General features: G+C 42.4%; 1 protein-coding gene across 1 annotated transcript in view; it reads left to right on the forward strand.

The window, feature by feature from the left end:
• DYNC2H1 (dynein cytoplasmic 2 heavy chain 1) overlaps nucleotides 1-19,340 on the forward strand; it is a 393,773-nt gene that overhangs the window by 105,378 nt on the left and 269,055 nt on the right. The window contains exons 53-57 of the mRNA XM_084624374.1: nucleotides 687-768; nucleotides 2,794-2,948; nucleotides 4,867-5,004; nucleotides 9,328-9,441; nucleotides 15,378-15,538. Coding sequence (XP_084480500.1) covers nucleotides 687-768; nucleotides 2,794-2,948; nucleotides 4,867-5,004; nucleotides 9,328-9,441; nucleotides 15,378-15,538 — 650 coding nt within the window. The remainder of the gene's footprint in view (nucleotides 1-686; nucleotides 769-2,793; nucleotides 2,949-4,866; nucleotides 5,005-9,327; nucleotides 9,442-15,377; nucleotides 15,539-19,340) is intronic.

Raw genomic sequence — 19,340 nt, forward strand, 5'->3', positions numbered from 1 at the left:
AGTCTGTATGTCTCTGCAAAATGTTTCGGCTTCGATGAAACAAAGTTTTTTGATCAAATTGTAGTTGTCTAGGTTTGAAAAATGTTTTTAAGGATATTTTTGTGACCTCAGTAGGATTTGCTTCCGTGTGGATTGAATAAGGACCCAGGATTTGGTCCTGTAGTCATATTTCCATATAGTGTTTATTGTCTACCATTGTGAAATTCATGAGATCAACAGTGACAGTGTAGTAAGACTTGAAAATCTTACTGTAGATCAAGGTTAAGAAAGTTTGCACTGCATGAGGGAAGCTTATTTCCCTGGTGCCTCCTTAAACAAGGCATTTTATTAGGTCTTCTGAATTCATGTTGAATTTTATAATAAGGCTGTGTACCTTGATACTTCCTTGGTATTTATATAATTGTAAAGGTATTATCTGCTGTTTCCTTAGAGTTGGTGAAAGATTGTTCTGCTTGAGAGAACAGGGAATCAGTACTAATAACTGATATTAATGTATTATTAATTATTATTATTATCAATAATAATTATTTATTATTCAGTAAAGGGCTCTTGAACAAAGCTGCTGTTTTCAAATCCTTTTTACATTTATAACTGATGTTGCCATTTTATTAATAGTTTGTTTGCTTTTATCTTTACTTGAAAGTTTGATATATTCACTTTTTGACGAAAAATGCTTTTTATTTTAGATACCTGAAATGTTATTTGCTGAGTTGGATGAACAGGAAAAGACTGGTAGAGCACATAAAGAACCTAAGAAAAAATATTCTGGTAATATTTTGGTGAATTTGATTAAAGTTGTGTTTTTAACATGATTATTTTATTATTGTTCGTTTGTCTATTTATTTATTTATTCATTTATGTTAATTAATTTGCTCAGTGTTGTACAAGGCACAAATAATGGTCTGGATTCTGCAAGTAGATCTAGGAACAGGCAGACTCCTGTTCGTAAGAAGGGCTCCATTCATTTCAGTGAGGCTCTACAAGAGCAGAGCACCCCTGCACAATTAATTTCAGGATTGGCATCGGATATACAGTGTGGGAATGGTGCTGGAGAAAGAAACACAGAGGATGGTGACTCTAACATCACAAGTGGTGCAAGGAGTTGAGATGAAGAGAGACATAGGTAGGGTAGGGTGGGTGTTTCTTAGAACCTTGAAGGTGAGAATGAAGATCTTAAACTTGAGTAGGTGGACAAAGGGGAAAATAGTGGAGGAATTCAAGAAGTGTGAGATGGCGGAAGCAGAAAATAGAAAGTCAGTTAAGCTGCTTCATGACCACGTATACTGGAATGGGACTAAGATGGGAAATGGAGAGTTCAGAGAGAAGGACGTACGCACTTCAGCTGTCACGTTGGCATTTAGTGAGAAAGGATCAGATTTTAAATCTCTTGTAGATAAAGGAATGGTAATGACAACCAGGTTTGTGAGAATAGAAGGGAGTGAGCCTGGATAATGGGAAGGATGGTGGTTTTGTAGACAGCTTTGAAGAAGGCAGGAAGAGGACAGGATTTGGGAAGTATGAGAACTAATAGTTTGTATGTTGAGGTTGTAAAGCTTGTTGAGCAGTAGAACAGCCGCGATTGTACGTCAGAAAGCTGATTGGTGTTCGCTTTGCCAGAATGGAATGAATTGAGTGAAGATGTAAATTTGTAAGCCACCGCCGTACAAATAAGAATTGAAGTCATACAGTGGATGAGATAGAGGAGTGAGAGGAAAGTGTCTGGTGGTAAAGAGTTGAGAGAGAGAGAGAGAATGAGAGAGAGAGAGAGAGACTAGAGAGTTGAGAGGAAGAGAAAAAGGAGGAACAGGGTAACAATATAAGAAATAGAAAGATTAATTAGAACTGTCTGTAATAGTTAAAAATAATACAATGTGTTTTCAGAACAGGAAATTATTAAGTGATTAGATCAGATTATGTGCTAAAACTGGACATTTATTCATTAAAAAAAACTGTAGCAAGAGTAGTCTAAATCACAAAATCAACACTCATCCTGGTTTGAAAAATGATTTTTTTTCAAATTACTATATAAAAACATAATTTTAAATAAGATTATATGCAGAAATCCTAGTGATAAGGAGAAAACCAAATGTTAAATGCTTCCTGCTAGATTTCTTATGTTGCCTCACTTCTTAATATAAAAATACTGAAACCTTTGAAGTGATACTCTGATTATAGGGTTAGGGTCCCCAACGACTCATAATTCTAGACACTTTTATATGTTTACCTTGATGCTGCTTCCAGACATTCCTTCACGTATACATATCTTAGTGTTTTTTTCTTGTTTGTAGTGTTGCATAGCTTATTTCATGTCTTCTTGAGTTCATTTACAAAAATTCCATTTAGCAAGCTGTAGAAGCTGTAATGACCAGAAAAAATATGTATTGTATGCAGCACCAGTGACACCAAAAGCACTCAAGCCTAGGTTCTGCAAGCTTCTGAGCACCTTCAAGTTCTGTTGACATCAGTGGGAAATGAAGGTACTCAGCATCTCTTAGGATCGAGCCCTCAGTGATGTGGAACTAATTCTGGCAATGCTCATATGCTTTTTCAATTCTGTATAAAACTTTTATGGCTTTAAAACAAGAACAGAGTGTTGCTTTCTGAAGGGCAAATCTTTAGAGTGGAATGCTATTTCGTTTCTCTCATGGAACCCTGCAAAACTCTGCCTTTTTAGATACTGTGTATGTCCTCAATTCATGATTTTAAAAGTGTATCACATTGCTCATCCTAAATTATTCTGGGTGCAGTAGGAATGATAAAGCTGTTTCGTAAATAATGTATTTTGCTGTATAGGTGATTCTGATTTTTTGAAGTCTTTTCTGGTGATCCATGAGTCAAGTAAAGCATATGGAGCAACTCCAAGCAGATACATGACTTTCCTGCGTGTGTATAGTGCCATCAATAGCAGCAAAAGAGCAGAGTTGCTCAAAAGGCAAAGCCATTTGCAGGTATGTAATTAATAACATTTTCTACTTATGAGTTGGCAAAATATTTCCATATTTGTGATCTGTGTTTTTGCAGAGCTTATCTCTTCTGCCACCCCCACCACTCCTGTGTAGCTGGAAGCAGCTGGTCCCTTCCTGCCCACAGTGTCAAAAGACAGCTAACACCTCCAGGCTGCTGCTGGCCACTGACATAACCAAGCCGCCTCCTGTCCCCTGGCTACAGCACAGGCAGGAAGGGGTTAAGTCCTAAGGATGCACTGCGCATCAAGGCCCAGGGAACCTGGTTGCAGGGGCTTCAGTGAACCTGACCAGAGAGGTGACTCAGCAGAAGAGGGTGTCTAGGGGATGGAGCAGCCCCATGCTCCCTGGGGGCAGGTGAAGAGGGTGCTAAGCCCCTGCCTTGGGGGCTGCTGTGGAGCCTGCAGGTTTGGGGCATGAACAGGCTGGAAATCGCTTTTCCCACCCCGCCACTCCAGAGCTTATCTGAAGGGTGGCTAGGCTTTCCTGTGCCAGCGCTGTGCGGGGCTTTGGCACATGCAGGGCTCGGATTCTCCTGGCCAGGGCCCTGGGCCAGAGGATCTTGGGCTTTCCCGGGGTGCCGTCCCAGCCAGAGGCAGTGGGGAAGGAAGGAGCCTGTTGGCCAGGCTGTTGGTGAGCTGAGCATTTCCGCACAGTGCTGGGAGCAGGATGTGCCCTGCTGTGGGGGATATTGAGGAGCAGCGGGGTTGGGGGTGGGGCAAAGAGGCAAATCCGGGAGAGGATAGTGATAGGGGGAGCACGTGAAAGGCTGATGGGCAGCAGAGGTGAGACGTAACCGGCCCACACTCACCAACCACCGCAGCTCGCAGTGCACAGGCAGTGCCAGCTGTAAACGGGACTTCGGGCGGGGCCCTGGTGACTGAGAACCGGCACACAGTAGGGGCTATGCTGAAGGACCAGCATGGGGAGTGGCCGACCCTGCACACTGCATCTTTGTCCCGCCACCAGCCTTGCACACCCACCCCCATCATTGGTCACTGTACCCCTCCCCTCCACTCACCACTGTTGGGCCAGTGGCTGGCAAGCAGGGATCCGGCCAGCAGCAGGACCTACCAGTACTGATGGGGAGGAGACAGAAAATACTGGACAGTTTGCCTGTTTTTAAGAAAAAGTCGGGACACCTGCAGGAGGGCTTAAATACGGGACTGCCCCTTTAAAAACGGGATGTCTGGTCACCCTACTTCAGAGAGAATATAATTATTCTAGCTCCTGAGATGTAATTGAATTAATGGCAATCAGATTAAATCCCAATAATTGTTTTTTTATTAAAAATTACATTTACTACTTTTGGTATTAGGTTACAGGTTTTCACTATAGTGAAAGGAAACCATTAAGATTGAGAGTCCTAATACTGATCTACCTTGAGAAGCTGGGGTGAAAATACATTAAGAAAATCATGCACAATGGAGTGTAAAAGCTCACAAGATGCTGGTCAGGGTACTGTGGAGCCATTGACTTTAGTGGTAACTAAATCAAATCCTATCTTGGTTATAGCTCATGTACCCTGATTTATTGATGACGAAACAGTCATTAAGCCAATTGTGTGTTTCTTTTCCCCTGAATGAGAAATGATTGAGATTTTAGGGGAGTGAGGGTAGGAATATGTACTCCTTAACATAAAGAAATTTAAATTAAGTTTAAAATGGAACCACTGGTGCTAGAACTAGGGGTGCTGGGGTGCTGAACAAACACCAGATACATAGTTTCCATAATCAGCACCCCCAATATAAAAATTGTTCCCAGCACTCCTGAATGGAAACATTGTCAAAATAGGTCACTTTTTAGTCCTTCCAAGGTTGTCTGTACCAAACTTTCTTTCCGGTGAAGATATCTTTGTCTACTAATTGTTGCTAACCACATTTAAATATATATGTATTTGTAGGCAGGAGTGTCTAAGCTGAATGAAGCCAAAGCCCTAGTAGATGAACTGAACAGAAAAGCTGGAGAACAAAGCATATTACTCAAAACTAAGCAAGATGAAGCTGATGCTGCGCTCCAAGAAATTACAGTGTCTATGCAGGTAATGTTGATTGTCACAACAGAATCTTAAAAAATAAAATCCCCCTTCCCCCACTTTTTTTTCTACGTGAAATTGTCTCTACAGATTTCCACGCCTGGAGTTGCATATTGAGGGCTGAAAAACCTGAAAATATTTCAGAGCAGTTGGCTTAGGAAGTTACATGAACCTTTGAAACTTGAGGAGATTAACACATTATTTATAAGGGAATTTAATCCATGTGTGGGTCTACCAAGCAGAGTAGGGATTTAGCAGCTGACTGATACTTACTACTGCAGTTCAGACTGATAGATCCTCCAGATCTTTCTGTATCTAACTTCTACTTTATAGAGTTGGTCAGAGAATGAAATTTAAAATTTTCAAAAAAATTTCAACCAGATCGACTATTTTATCTGTAGTATTTTAAGTGCCCAAGTTCTGTAAATTTCTTCTGTGGCATTTTTGCATCTAGCTGAAAGTAGGGGTTTCCTGAGATTTCTGATTTTAAATAGACAAGCTTATTTCTTTAGACCACTCTTTGAACCGCTAGCCCTTGGCTTAGAGGTAGTCTCTCTCTCTCTCTCTCTCTCTCTCTCTCTCTCTTTTTTTTGAAGAAGCCATTTTCTTTAGGTTTCAGAGTAACACCCGTGTTAGTCTGTCTTTGCAAAAAGAAAAGGAGTACTTGTGGCACCTTAGAGACTAACCAATGCATCCGATGAAGTGAGCTGTAGCTCACAAAAGCTCATGCTCAAATAAATTGGTTAGTCTCTAAGGTGCCACAAGTACTCCTTTTCCATTTTCTTTAGTGACACTTACCTAGTTAAATGCAAGGTTTCCAATTTATGTGGAAAGTGGATATTAGTATTTGATACACATGTGACTCTGAAGATCAGAAACAGAAGGTTATAATGGGGTGATCCTACTCTGGTCAGCATCAGCGGGAGTTTTGTCATTGATTTCAATGAGAGCAGATCAGGCACAAATTACACTTCCAACTGTAAATGAGGTCTAAGAGAACAGATTTCCTATGTATAGTAGACCACCAGGTGGCTGCAGCCTCAAAATACTTGGCTTGCAAAATACGTGGCCATACAGCTACATACATTATGTTTATCCTATAGAATCTGTGAAATCATGAAGATTTGAGGGAAATTTTCTCAAGTCTTCTGTGGTTTTTATGTATTCTGTATCTATTGTACTTGAATGTTAGCCAGGATGATGGATTACCTATGTGTGTTGGCTCCCTGTAGCAAAGATAACTTTTACCAGTATTACCCAGGGCCGCTGGAAGACTGTTGGAAGCCAAAAGGCATTTGAAATTCCTTGGCTGTTACCCTATCCATAAATCCCCTTGTATGCTTGTAGGGCATAGAATCATAGAATTGTAGGACTAGAAGGGACCTAGAGAGGTCTTCCAGGCCAGTCCACCCGGCACTCAAGGCAGGAGTAAATCTTATCTAGACCATCCCTGACAGGTATTTGTCTAACCTGTTCTTAAAAATCTTCAGTGCTGGAGAATCTACAGCCTCCCTATGCAATTTATTCCAGTGTTTAGCTACCTTGACAGGAAGTTTTTCCTAATGTCCAGCCTAAACTACCCTTGCTGCAATTTAAGCCCATTGCTACTTGTCCTATACTCTGATTTTTCTCCCTCCTCCTTGTAACAACCTTTCATGTCCCCCTTCAGTCTTCTCTTCTCCAGACTAAACAAACACAATTTTTTCAATCTTCCCTCAGAGATCATGTTTTCTAAACCTTTAATAATTTTTATTGCTCTTCTTTGGACTTTCTCCAGTTTATCCACATCTTTCCTGAAATGGGGCACCCAGAACTGGACACAGTACTCCAGTTGAGGCCTAATCAGCATGGAGTAAGCAAAAGAATTACTTCTTGTGCTTACAACACTCCTGCTAATACATTCCAGAATGATGTTTGGTAAGGCTAAAATAGGAGTTGGAACCAAAAGCAGTGAAACATGATATGCTCAGTGATATCAAAGGTGTGCTAACAGGACTGACTGTTCTGAGGTTAACATCCTGTAAGAAGCACTCCAGAAGCATAAGGTCCCTCTGATATTTTAAAGAAACTTGAAAAGGAGTTGAGTTGGTGCAGAGGGCTCTAATGTATGCTCACAAGATGCTAATGATGCTCTCTCTGAACAGTGATTTTGATGTGTGACCGAGGTTATGACTTCTTTTTTTAATTACCTGTGATATATTCACATTTGCATTGCTTGAAACAACTGACCTAGTCTTGGATGACTTAATGCTATATCATTATAATATATTAGTGACCTAACTCTCTGTAAATGCAGATACTTTCAGGTTGAATGCTGTAATAGACAAATCTTATCCTTCATTTCTGCTGCTTATACGTAGCCACTGTTTTGTGCTATCACTTCAACTCAGGGTACAAGTGCCTCACTTCCTGGAATCATATATCACTTCATATATCAACTTTGCTTCTCTTAATGCTCATGAATTTGTCTTTTCAATCATAATCATAACTGGAGATATGAATGTCTGTGTTCCCAATCCACATGAACCTCTGACCTTCCGTTTCTTATGCCTCCTTGATTACCCCAGTCTCACCAAAGTGATCTCTTTCTTTGCGGACGTATCCTTCGCCATTGTTCTCTAGTTGGGTGTTAACACTCTTTGGCTTTCCATCTCTTTCTCTGTGCAGTGTAGGGTAGATTATTTTTCCAGGGAGTTTCCAGAATTTTGAACAGGTTCTTTATGTTCAATTTACCCTAACTCTTTCAGATCACTACTTGTTCCCCTTTCTTCTTCTTGACCTATGCCCTGTTCTCTATGCTCAGTCTTCCATTCCAAAATGTGGCCTGCATATTAACCCATGCTATCATATTTATTGTTGCTACTTGTGGGGTGCATGTATTATACATTATTGGCCTGATTTTCAAAGGTGCTAAGCACTGTCAGCTCCCATGAACTTCAATGACAGTTGTGTGTGCTCAACACTTCTAGGCTATGTTACTGTTGTTACTGTTGAGTAGTAGTTGTATTATGTAGTGCCTACGTGCCCTACTCATACATCAGGACTCCATTGTTCTAGGTGCTGCACTAACACAGAACAAAAAGACATCCCGTGTCCAAAGAGTTTATAGTCTAAGCATGGGACAAAAGACAACAGATGGATATCAATAGACAGACAAAGGAATTCAGGGAAACAATGAGACAGTATTGGTCAGCACGTTAAGCAGTGGTCACAGCACAAGCCATCTAACCATTGTAAATGTTTTTACTAGACATCATAGAAAAGAAAAGTTTTAAGGAAGGGTTTGAAGGATGATAATGAGGTGAATTTGCAGATGTTTATGGGGAGCTCCACCCACACATGGGGGGACAGCATGGGAGAAAACACAAAGGTGCTTGTTTGAAATTGAACAAGTAGGTGAAAGAGGCTGGCATCATGGACCGATTGGAGGCAGGAATCAACATCTCAGTTGTGAATGGAAGATGATTGGTAGGGTGGAGATGTGCCGTGGAGGACTTTGAAAATGAAGACAAGTAGCTTATGTTTGATGTGGTGGAGAAGTGAGAGCCAGTGGAAGGATGCAAAGAGAGAGGTGATGTGTTCAAAGTAGCAGATTATGAAAATCATCTTTGCAGCAACATTCTGAATGAACATGTGCAGGGCAAGATTGAATTTGTCAAGGCTAGAGAAAAGCATGTTGCAATATTTGAGATGCAAGATGATCAGAGCATGAATGAGCGTTTTAGTTCTTTGGATGGAAGTGAAAGGCCTTATCCTAGAGATGTTATGTGGAAAGAATTGGCAAGATTTAGACGTGGCCTGGATGTGAGGAGCTAGAGACAGGTCCAAATCGAACGTGATGTCCAAGTTACAGTATACACTTCCTTAATTTGGTCATATCTATTTATTTATATGTCCTCCACAACCATAGTATCTGAGCGCTTCTCAAATGTTTTAAAATAGACCACAATAATAATATCTCTCTTTTTTTCCTTACCAGCCTGTTGAAAAAATATGTGTATTAGCTTACATAGGCTCCAATTCAGGCAAATGTTCCTATTTTCAGGACAGCAGTTAAATTCATGCTTAAGTCCCATTGAAGTCAGTGAGTCTTAAACACATTTAAATTTAAACATACTTAAGTGTCTTTCTGACTCAGGACTATAAACAGTAATTCAGTGTCAAGTCTTTTTTAGTACTTTAGCATGAACAATACTATACGAATTAAAATGTATTTTCAAATTAAAATGAAGATTTAAAGAAACATGAGTATCAAAAGTGTAATAATACCACATAATCAAGTTTGGAAAGTAAAGTGGGTTCCCTCATGAATAATCTCTCTTCTTACAGGATGCCAGTGAGCAAAAGACAGAAATGGAAAAAATTAAACACAAGATAGCAGAAGAAGTTGTAAAAATTGAAGAAAGAAAAAGAAAAATTGAAGATGAACTAAAAGAGGTTCAGGTGAGAACTGATAAGGAAAATGAATAGATAAAACTGATCCTATTTGACTTTGACTGCAGTTCTAATCTGCAAGATTTGAAAAAAAAATCACCATGGGGTTTCATATTTATTTTCTCTCAATGATTTATATTAAAAAATATGTTCAGGATACTCTAATTGCCAGCCCTGACAATCAGTCTGGGATTTTGGACTCAAGCTGTTTTATTTTCTGTCTATCACAATAAAGATTTCTCAGGCCAAAGCATGCCCTCAGTCACTACCCTTGTGCTAACCTACTGCCTTAAGTGGTGTCAAGGTTCCTCCCCCACTCTGAACTCTAGGGTACAGATGTGGGGACCTGCCTGAAAAACCTCCTAAGCTTATCTTTACCAGCTTAGGTCAAAACTTCCCCAAGGTACAAAGTATTCCACCCTTTGTCCTTGGATTGGCCGCTACCACCACCAAACTAATACTGGTTACTGGGGAAGAGCTGTTTGGACACGTCTTTCCCCCCAAAATACTTCCCAAAACCTTGCACCCCACTTCCTGCACCAGGTTTGGTAAAAAGCCTCACCAATTTGCCTAGGTGACTACAGACCCAGACCCTTGGATCTTAAGAACAACGAACAATCCTCCCAACACTTGCACCCCCCCTTTCCTGGGAAATCGTGGATGAAAAGCCTCACCAATTTGCATAGGTGACCACAGACCCAAACCCTTGGATCTGAGAACAATGAAAAAGCATTCAGTTTTCTTACAAGAAGACTTTTAATAAAAATAGAAGTAAATACAAATAAAGAAATCCCCCCTGTAAAATCAGGATGGTAGATACCTTACAGGGTAATTAGATTCAAAACATAGAGAACCCCTCTAGGCAAAACCTTAAGTTACAAAAAAGATACACAGACAGAAATAGTTATTCTATTCAGCACAGTTCTTTTCTCAGCCATTTAAAGAAATCCTAATCTAACACATACCTAGCTAGATTACTTACTAAAAGTTCTAAGACTCCATTCCTGGTCTATCCCCGGCCAAGACAGAATATAGACAGACCCACAGACCCTTTGTTTCTCTCCCTCCTCCCAGCTTTTGAAAGTATCTTGTCTCCTGATTGGTCATTTTGGTCAGGTGCCAGCGAGGTTACCTTTAGCTTCTTAACCCTTTACAGGTGAGAGGAGCTTTCCCCTGGCCAGGAGGGATTTCAAAGGGGTTTACCCTTCCCTTTATATTTATGACAAGTGGGTTTGGAGAAGTATAATTAATTGGAATTTTGTAAATAATTCTGTTAATGCACAAGAATGAAATTATTCTCCAATAGCTGTTTTTGGTCTCCAGTGCTAAAAGAGGTAAAAAGCAATAAAAACTTCCTGTTCTTCTTCGAGTGTTCCTCTGGGTGCTCCGGTCTAGATGTGCTAGTGCCCTCTGCACCTTTCATAGAATCATAGAATATCCGGGTTGGAAGGGACCCCTGAAGGTCATCTAGTCCAACCCCCTGCTCGAAGCAGGACCAATTCCCAACTAAATCATCCCAGCCAGGGCATTTAAGTGGTTCCAAGTAGTAACAGACAGATCAAAGTGAATTACCAAGTAAAATAAAATAAAACAAAACATGCTAGACTAAGTCTAATACAGTAATAAAACTGAATACAGATAAAATCCTCACCCAGTAAGCTTCCTTTTACAGACTAGTCTCCCTAGTCTAGGTCCAGCAATCACTCACACCCCCTGTAGTTACTGTTCTTTGTTCCAGTTTCTTTCAGGTATCCTTGAGGGTGGAGAGGCTCTCTCTTTAGCCAGCTGAAGACAAAATGGAGGGGTCTCCCCAGGGTTTAAATAGACTTTCTCTTGTGGGTGGACACCCCTTCCTACCCCTGTGTAGAATCCCAGCTACAATGTGGAGTTTTGGAGTCACATGGGCCAGTCACATAACCTTGCATGACTCAGAACTACAGGTAGCAGCCATGGTCCACATGCTACCTTGAACATCCTCAAGTAGACCTCTTATGTGGATTGGAACGTTCCAAGATCCATTGTTCTTTAAGTGTTTCTTGATTGGGCACTTAACTTTGCAAATTTCTAAAGAAGCTGACCAAATGCCTTACAAAGGTTACTTAGAAATCAAACAAGTATACAGCCAATATTCATAACTTCAAGTTCAAAAATGATACATGCATACAAATAGGAGGAATGTATTTAGTAGATCATAACCTTTACAGAGATGTGTTACATGGCATAAGTAGCATAAAACATATTCCAGTTATGTCATATATAATTTATAAGCATACTTCCATAAAGCCTTATAGGGGGCACCGTCACACACGCCTCCAGGGCATCTAAGAGGAAGAGCCAGGACTCCTCTGATAAGCCCTCAAAGGAACGTGCCCTGGTTTACCAGGTAGAGAATCTGCCTCTAAAAAACCCACGTTGTCGATATCTTCATCTACTCTGGTGCCATCAGCTCTCCAATCAGATACCCATGAGGATGCTGGTTCCTCAGGTACCCAGGCCATGGCTAGACCGAAAGATGGCAAAGCATTGGGCCTGGAGAGATCATCTGTACCATTGAGGGACCAGTGCAATAAGAAGAGATCTTCCTCTGCTTTCTTGGTACCAAAGAAGCCTGCTTGGCTCTGACTGCACTTTCTTCAGAGTACATGAGACCTTTGGTACAGTCAGTGACTGCACTTACTTCCAAGTGCTGGAGACCTACAGTACCATCAGCGCCCTTGGCTGTGATTACTGTAGTGCAGACTATAGGCTCAGTACCAATAACACTCTCGGTACCACAGAAATTTCCTGGGACCTGGCTGTATCTCACATGCCCAGTTCTCCTCTGCTTAGCTCCGATGTGCTGTCAGTACCAAGAACATAGAAACACCTGAGATTTGCCTGGTATTGCCGGTTTCACTTTCAATCTCTCCAGGCTTTCCATCATTCCAGGGTGAACTTGAGGAAGAGGATTTTGATGAAGACCTTGCCTTGGTGTCTCAAGTGTCAATTCATGGTTCTCCCCCTCACTCCTGTAGAGGCCCCTTTCCAGTAGCCTCAGGTGAACCTGCAACTTCCCATGACCCACAACTACCACTAACATCTCGCTGGTCTGAGCACCTGTGGGTGCCTCCTCTTATGCCTTATGCACCTCCTCCTTGGCTGTATTGGAACCCTTGGGCAGCCTATTACCAGCAATTTTCCAGAGCATCCAGCACCACCCACCACAGAGAGGGGCAACCTGCATCACCTGTTCCCTCCAGAAGACCTGACCCTCAAGAAGAATTCTTCGAGGATCAGGAAGCTAGAGCACATGAAGATGTTTCTCCTACATCCAGCCTCTCTTCATCTCTGGCTGAAGCAGTCATACCTCCTTCTCCATCCCTAGTGGAGGATCCCCCTCCCTAAGTGTTGAGGCTGTCAAGTTTTGGAATTGGTACATATGCAATCGGATACTCATCACAGCTGACTATTTTCCAGGGGTTCAGAATGTGACCACAGATCCACTCAGCAGGCACTTTTTCCAAGACCATGAGTGGGAAATAGACCCCAATATATTACACCACATATTCCGTCAATGGAGCACCCCTCAGATAGACTTGCTTGCCATAGCAGCCATCATGGCTTTCCACCTCCCAGTAGAGAATTATTCTGCCTCTTCCCACCCAACCACAGTGAGATTCCTCAGAGGGCTTGGAAACCTTGATCCACCAGTCCAACGCCCTACTGCAGTATGGGACCTTAATCTGGCCTTTAAATGCCTCACAGGACCACCGTTTGAACCAATGACTACCTGCTCGCTGCTCCATTTGTCAGTGTAAATGACATTCCTGATAGCCATCACATCGGCACGATGCGTTGGAGAAATGGGGGCCCTGATGGCATAACCCCCCTTCACAGTATTTTTAAGGACAAGGTCACGCTGTGGCTCCACCCCAAATTCTTACCTAAGGTTTATTCTGAGTTCCATATCAATCAGTCCATTCACCTGCCTGTCTTCTACCCCAAACCTCATCTAGATAACCAGGAGGTACTGTTACACACCCTTGGTGTCAGGAGAGCCCTGGTTCTTCTATCTGGATAGGATGAAGTCCTTCAGAAAGACCCACTGGTTGTTCTTCTTGCGAACAGATAGATCAAAAGAGTCAGGAGCCTCTAACCAGAGGCTTTCCAAGTGGATGTCGGGCTGCATTAATTCTTGTTACGAGTCTCACAATATTCAGCCACCTTCAAATATATGCATTCATGCTACGAAATCCATTGCCACTTCTACGGCCTTCCTCAAGAACATGCCCATTATTAACATATGTAAAGCCTTTACTTGGGTGTCTATACATACATTCACAAAATACTATGCTATAACTCACGACTCTGCTTCTGATACTGTGTTGGGCTTGGCTGTACTTTTTTCCACACTGGACTCGACTTGGAAACCTTCTCTGCCTTAGAGGGTATTGGTCAGTAGTCACCTGGAGTGGAACACCCAAAGGGATGCTCCTTGAAGAAGAAGAAGAAATGGTTACTCACCCACCAGTAACTGTGGTTTTTCGAGATGTGTCCCCCTACAGGTGGTCCACTACCTGCCCTCCTTCCACTCTGCTGTGGAATTTTTGCTATCAAGTTTTGCGGTAGAGAAAGAACTGAGTTTGGTTCGCCCACACAGTGATGTATAACAACGGGACAGGGTGTGAGACTGACTCATGTATGCACGGGCTGAAAGGACACTGCTATGAGAAATCTCTGATCAAAGGCGCAGGCGGTGCTAGTGCACTGAGAGTGGAGCACCCATAGGGACACACATCTAGAAGAACCACAAGGGAGTAACCAATTCTTTTTCACAAAAGCCTGCAGATATCACTGAATACTTCTGAATTATTACTGTCCTCTAAAGATCCAAATATATTATCCCTAGGGGAGGTGATAATACCATAGAGTTGGTGCAATTAGCTTAAAAAGCAGAGATATATGGATGGAGAATTATTTTACAATTAATTCTTAATGTTAAACTAAAACATTTTATTATTATACTTTAAGACTGTATTTTATAAAAAGTATTTTAAGGTTGTGCAACCTGGGGTGTGGAGTAGTGGGGATGTAGTTGTATGATTGGTAGAAAGGTTTTATAGCCCTTAAGTTTGCATGTTTTGGGAGATAATTACTTGAAATAGATCTCTTCAGTCATTGAGATCTCTGCTTTTCATCCAAGCCATTGTAAAAATTCTACTAGAGAACGATAACAATTCTGGCAGATTAATTCTTTTATTTAATCTAAAAATACATTAGGGCTTGATTGTGCTGGTTAGGCACAGTCCTGTATTGAGAGTTGTGTAGAACTTCTGCAGGTGCAGCCCTTTTCATGCTCCCTGGTGCATATGGAGGTTGTGCAAGATGTGTAATCCTTTAGGATGCAATAGTCTGCTTCTTCAGCCTCGCTCCTTTTATGGCTCTGTGCATGGGGGCTGCAATTGTGGCTGGTACTTAGCTTCGGATGCAGCTGCATATGAAGAGAAGACTTTTTGTGGTCCACCACTCCCATATACCTACTCAAGGACAGCCTTAATTTGGCCCATGGTGTGTAGATCTTCCTTAATAAGATTCATTATGTATTCTTTATAAAACTGAAGTATCCAACAGCAAAAGGGATCAAAAATATAAGTAAATTGTTTCAGTTTTAATAGCTGTACAATATTTTTGGATGATTGTGCTGAATAAAAATGGAGAGTATGTTAGGATTATAATGTACAGTGTAACATGAAATTAAATTCTTGCTATAGGTAAATACCTGTTTACTTCAGCTTTTAAAAATTAAACTTTTTGAAAAGTTAATACCAATTTAAAAGATAAGTTGGATGTAATGAAGAAAATAAAATGCTAAAGGTGAAACATAAAGCCAAATTCTGTGAAAACTGAGAGGACATAAATGTTCTGTTGTCTCCTGTTGATAAAACAGTTATTTTTATTTTTTGTAGCCACTGGTTAATGAAGCTAAATTAGCAGTTGGAAATATAAAGCCAGAGTCTTTGTCAGAAATCCGGTCACTACGAATGCCACCTGACATAATCAGAGATATACTAGAGGGTGTTTTACGACTGATGGGGATTTTTGATACATCATGGGTGAGCATGAAGAGGTAAGTTGAGGATTTTATTTAAAGCATTAATGCAGTAATGTATAATGGACAATTCTGTTGTACTCTCTTGAAAGGTTTGGATGTAATTTTTAATGATCTTCTTGAAGGAAAATAATTTTATTCCTAACAATGAATAGATAACATATAGCTATTTATGGATAAAACTGATACATTTTCTGCAAAATACTCCTACGACTCTAGTTTCAGAGACCTTTTAATATTTGTTCTCCTTTGAGTGATTGTCCACATGCATATTCCACTGATGGGGCACATATGCCAGAGATTAGATGGATGTGCGTCACATATGCCAGCAGTACCCATAGGGTATGCATGCGCTCTTCAGTTCTTGTATTCAACTCTGAGGGCATACAAGGATGAGATGTGCCTCTGGCAGTTCAGTTTCTCTCACTGCCTCCCAGCTTAGGGATGGAGCCTGATGGTCTGAGAGACCACCAAGCCCTCTTAATGGCTTTAGCTAATAGTTTTTACAATTAGTTTTATAGTGTAGTCTTAGTAATTTTATTTTTTGGTTGCCTGTTGTAACTTTTAGTTGTTAGAACTTTTATTCATCTAGTATACTGTTTTTTGGTTCTCCTGGATTCAAATTCTGCTTCTCATTCAAGGGAGCTATCCCAGCTTTGAACAGATACTCAAAATGCCTGAGTTGCCTGGGAGAATTGCACATTCCCAATAGATTTGAAAGTCTAGACCCCCGCCTGTAAAGGGACCTTCAGTGCCAAAGATCATGAGCACAGACTCTTTGCCTTAGAGAACCCTAACTCAAATCACGACTACAATGACAGCATCATCCTCAGACAGATCACAAGTGTCAGGCACTGCCTTCCGGTAGTCAGGCCTAGTGGTTGGAGCAGAGGTCGAAGCCAGACATAGGGTCGGGACTTGGCTGAGGGCAGTGCTGAAACAGATCCAGGGACATGTCCTGGTCGGAACCAAGATCAGAGTCCATATACAAGTCAAAATCAGTACCATAGCTGGAGTCCAAATGCAGGCCAAAGGTTGAAGCCGGGTGGTCAGAGTCTGAGGGTCCGGAGGGAGTCAGGAGGTGGAGGTAGGGCTGGAGTGGGTTCGCTATAGGGCTGGAGCAAGATCAAAGTAGGGCAAAGACAAGTCTGGAGCAGGCTGGAATAGGGCTTGGGCAAGAATGGGGCAGAAACAGGAACTGGATCAAGAGCAGGCTGGAAGTCTAGAGAGTCTGTTGCACTGTGAGGAAGCAGCAGGGTTCCTGGCCGGGCAGTGCTGTTGCACAGACTGATTTGCATCTCTGGTGGAGTTGGGGAAATACCTGAGCCTGGAAAGCCTATTCCTCATTAAGCCTACAGTTATGTGTGGCCAATTATCAGGTCATATGAGCGATATATGCCTTCTGAATACATGAGAGACTGCTTGCCTTTGTGGACTGCCTTCCCAGTGGCGTTTGTGAGGACTTTATGTCACTATTTAATGAAAGTCAACTTGTAGCTGGAATGAGACTCCAAGCAGTGCTCAATGGGGCGGATATGACTTCCAGATCATTGGCAATGGCTGTTGTTTTGCATCAGGCATCATGTCTTCAGGGTTTGGGTTTCCTAAGAGAAGTCCAGATGATGGTGGAAGACTTGCCTTTTGATGGAACTGAATTGTTCAGCTCTAAGATAGGTGAGGCTCTCCATACGCTAAAGGACTTACAAGCCATCTTGCTTTCCTTTGGAGTGTACACACCAGTTCCTCAGAGGAAACAAATGAAACAACAGTATTCCTCACAGAGACCAAACCAGCTGCTCTTTCACCATCAAAAGTCTTCAGAACCATCCAGGAAATGGCAGCATTTTCACAGGAGAAGACAACCCACTGCTCCATCACAAACTACAAAGTCTTCCAGTCCGAGAAGCAGTGATTGTGGTGGGATGGTTGAGAGTTGGGTTCTGCCAGCAACGACTCCAGAAATCAACAACCTCCTCTTCGGAAATTGGTTAGCTCAATTGAGGCACACGTGGCCCCTTAACACCACTGATCAATGGACCATGGAGGCAATAACACAGGGGTTCTCCATCCAGTTTCAAGGACTGAATTCATTGGCATGATCCTGGACTTCTCCATGTCCAAGGCCTGCTTCCCTAATTCTTCAACTAGAAAGAAACCCAAACGCTGATGTGTGATCATGATTTGCTCTCCTAGGTCAAATGGCCACCTGCAGATTTGTGATGCTGCATGTCAGACTTCACCTCTGCTGCTTGCAGGGTTGGTTGTAGTTGGACTGCACACCTTCCAGACATCACCTGGACACACCCCTCATCATCCTCCTATTGGTCCTATCCTTACTGAAATGGATAGGTGCATGCAGAGGAGTCTCCTTCATGGCATCCCTACCATCCAAGACTATTGTCACAGATGCATCCCTACAGGGATGGAGTGCTCATATGGACAAGCTAACAACACAGGGTCTATGGTCTCTGAGAAAGAGGAGAATATACATCAGTCACCTAGAACTCAGAGCTGTACAGAAGGCCTGCGAGTCCTTCCTCCACCTAACAGGACAGTCAGTTCAAATCATGATGAAAACATGACCACTATGTTTTACATCAACAAACAAGGCAGTACCAGGTTTTCCCCTCTCTGCCAGGAAGCAGTCAAATTCTGGAACTGGTGCATCAACCAACTGTCAAGTGACTGGGGCATGAGCACTTGTGCCTAGTGGAACAGGAGTCATGCCTAATGGATAGAACATGGGTCAGTGGCCAGATGTTGGAGCCGAGGGTCAGAACCAGAGTCAGAGACCAGATGCCAGAGCCAATGGTCTGAGCCAGAGTCAGGAGCCAGGAGTTGGAGTGGAGGGTCAGAACCAGGTTGCCTGGAGTGAGGCAAGGCGGGGGCAAGGCTGGCACCAAGGCAGGAATGGTAATGGGAACAAAGCAGGCACAGGACCTATCGCAACTGTGGGCAAATGTTTGAGTAGCCACTGGATTGCAGTTGCTACTGTGTCAGACCAAAGGTCCATCTAGCCCAGTATCCTGTCTTCTGACAGTGGCCAATGCCAGGAGTCCCAGAGGGAATTCATGAAGTGATCCATCCCGTTGCCCATTCCCAGTTTCTGGGAAACAGAGGCTAGAGACACCATCCCTGTCAATCCTGGCTAATAGCCATTGATGGATCTATCCTCCATGAATTTATCTAGTTCTTTTTTGAACCCTGTTATAGTCCTGGCCCTCACAACATCCTCTGGCAAGGAGTTCCATGGGTTGACTGTGCATTGTGAGAATCATAAACACTGGAGCTCTGTTGGTCAGGCAGAGTCACAGTGGGGCAACCTGGCTAGCAGGTAAAACTCCTGGCCAGATAATGCAAAGCCAAATAACTGCTTAATTCCTCACCAGTGTGACAGATGGCTACAGGAGAGTGATAGAAGGTAGATATATTAGCCCCAGATTAAGCAGGTCCCTTTTCCCGGAGTAAGATAATTGGCTGTTCCAGAACAATCAGGAAGTTGCTGGAACCAATTAATGCAGGCTACTTAGGACACCTGGAGCCAATTAAGAAGCTACCAGAATCAATTAGGACAGGCAGGCTAATCAGGGCACCTGGTTTTAAAAAGGACCCCGGAGTAGAGGGCAGGCCCGGGTTCCCCCCATCCTCCCAACTCCCTGCTGGATGCAGGAGGAGTTGACCTGGACTGTGGGTCCCACCAGAGGGGAAGGTCCCTGGCCTGTCCCCCGACCCAGTAGGTGGGCCAGCAGAGACTGTGGGAATTGTTCTCCTTCCTTTTTCCCATGCTGGCTAGTGATGAGGTTAGCTTAGTGGACGGCAG

The sequence above is a fragment of the Lepidochelys olivacea genome (assembly GCF_965140295.1).
Source record: "Lepidochelys olivacea isolate rLepOli2 genome assembly, chromosome: 1".
Lineage (NCBI taxonomy): Eukaryota > Metazoa > Chordata > Testudines > Cheloniidae > Lepidochelys > Lepidochelys olivacea.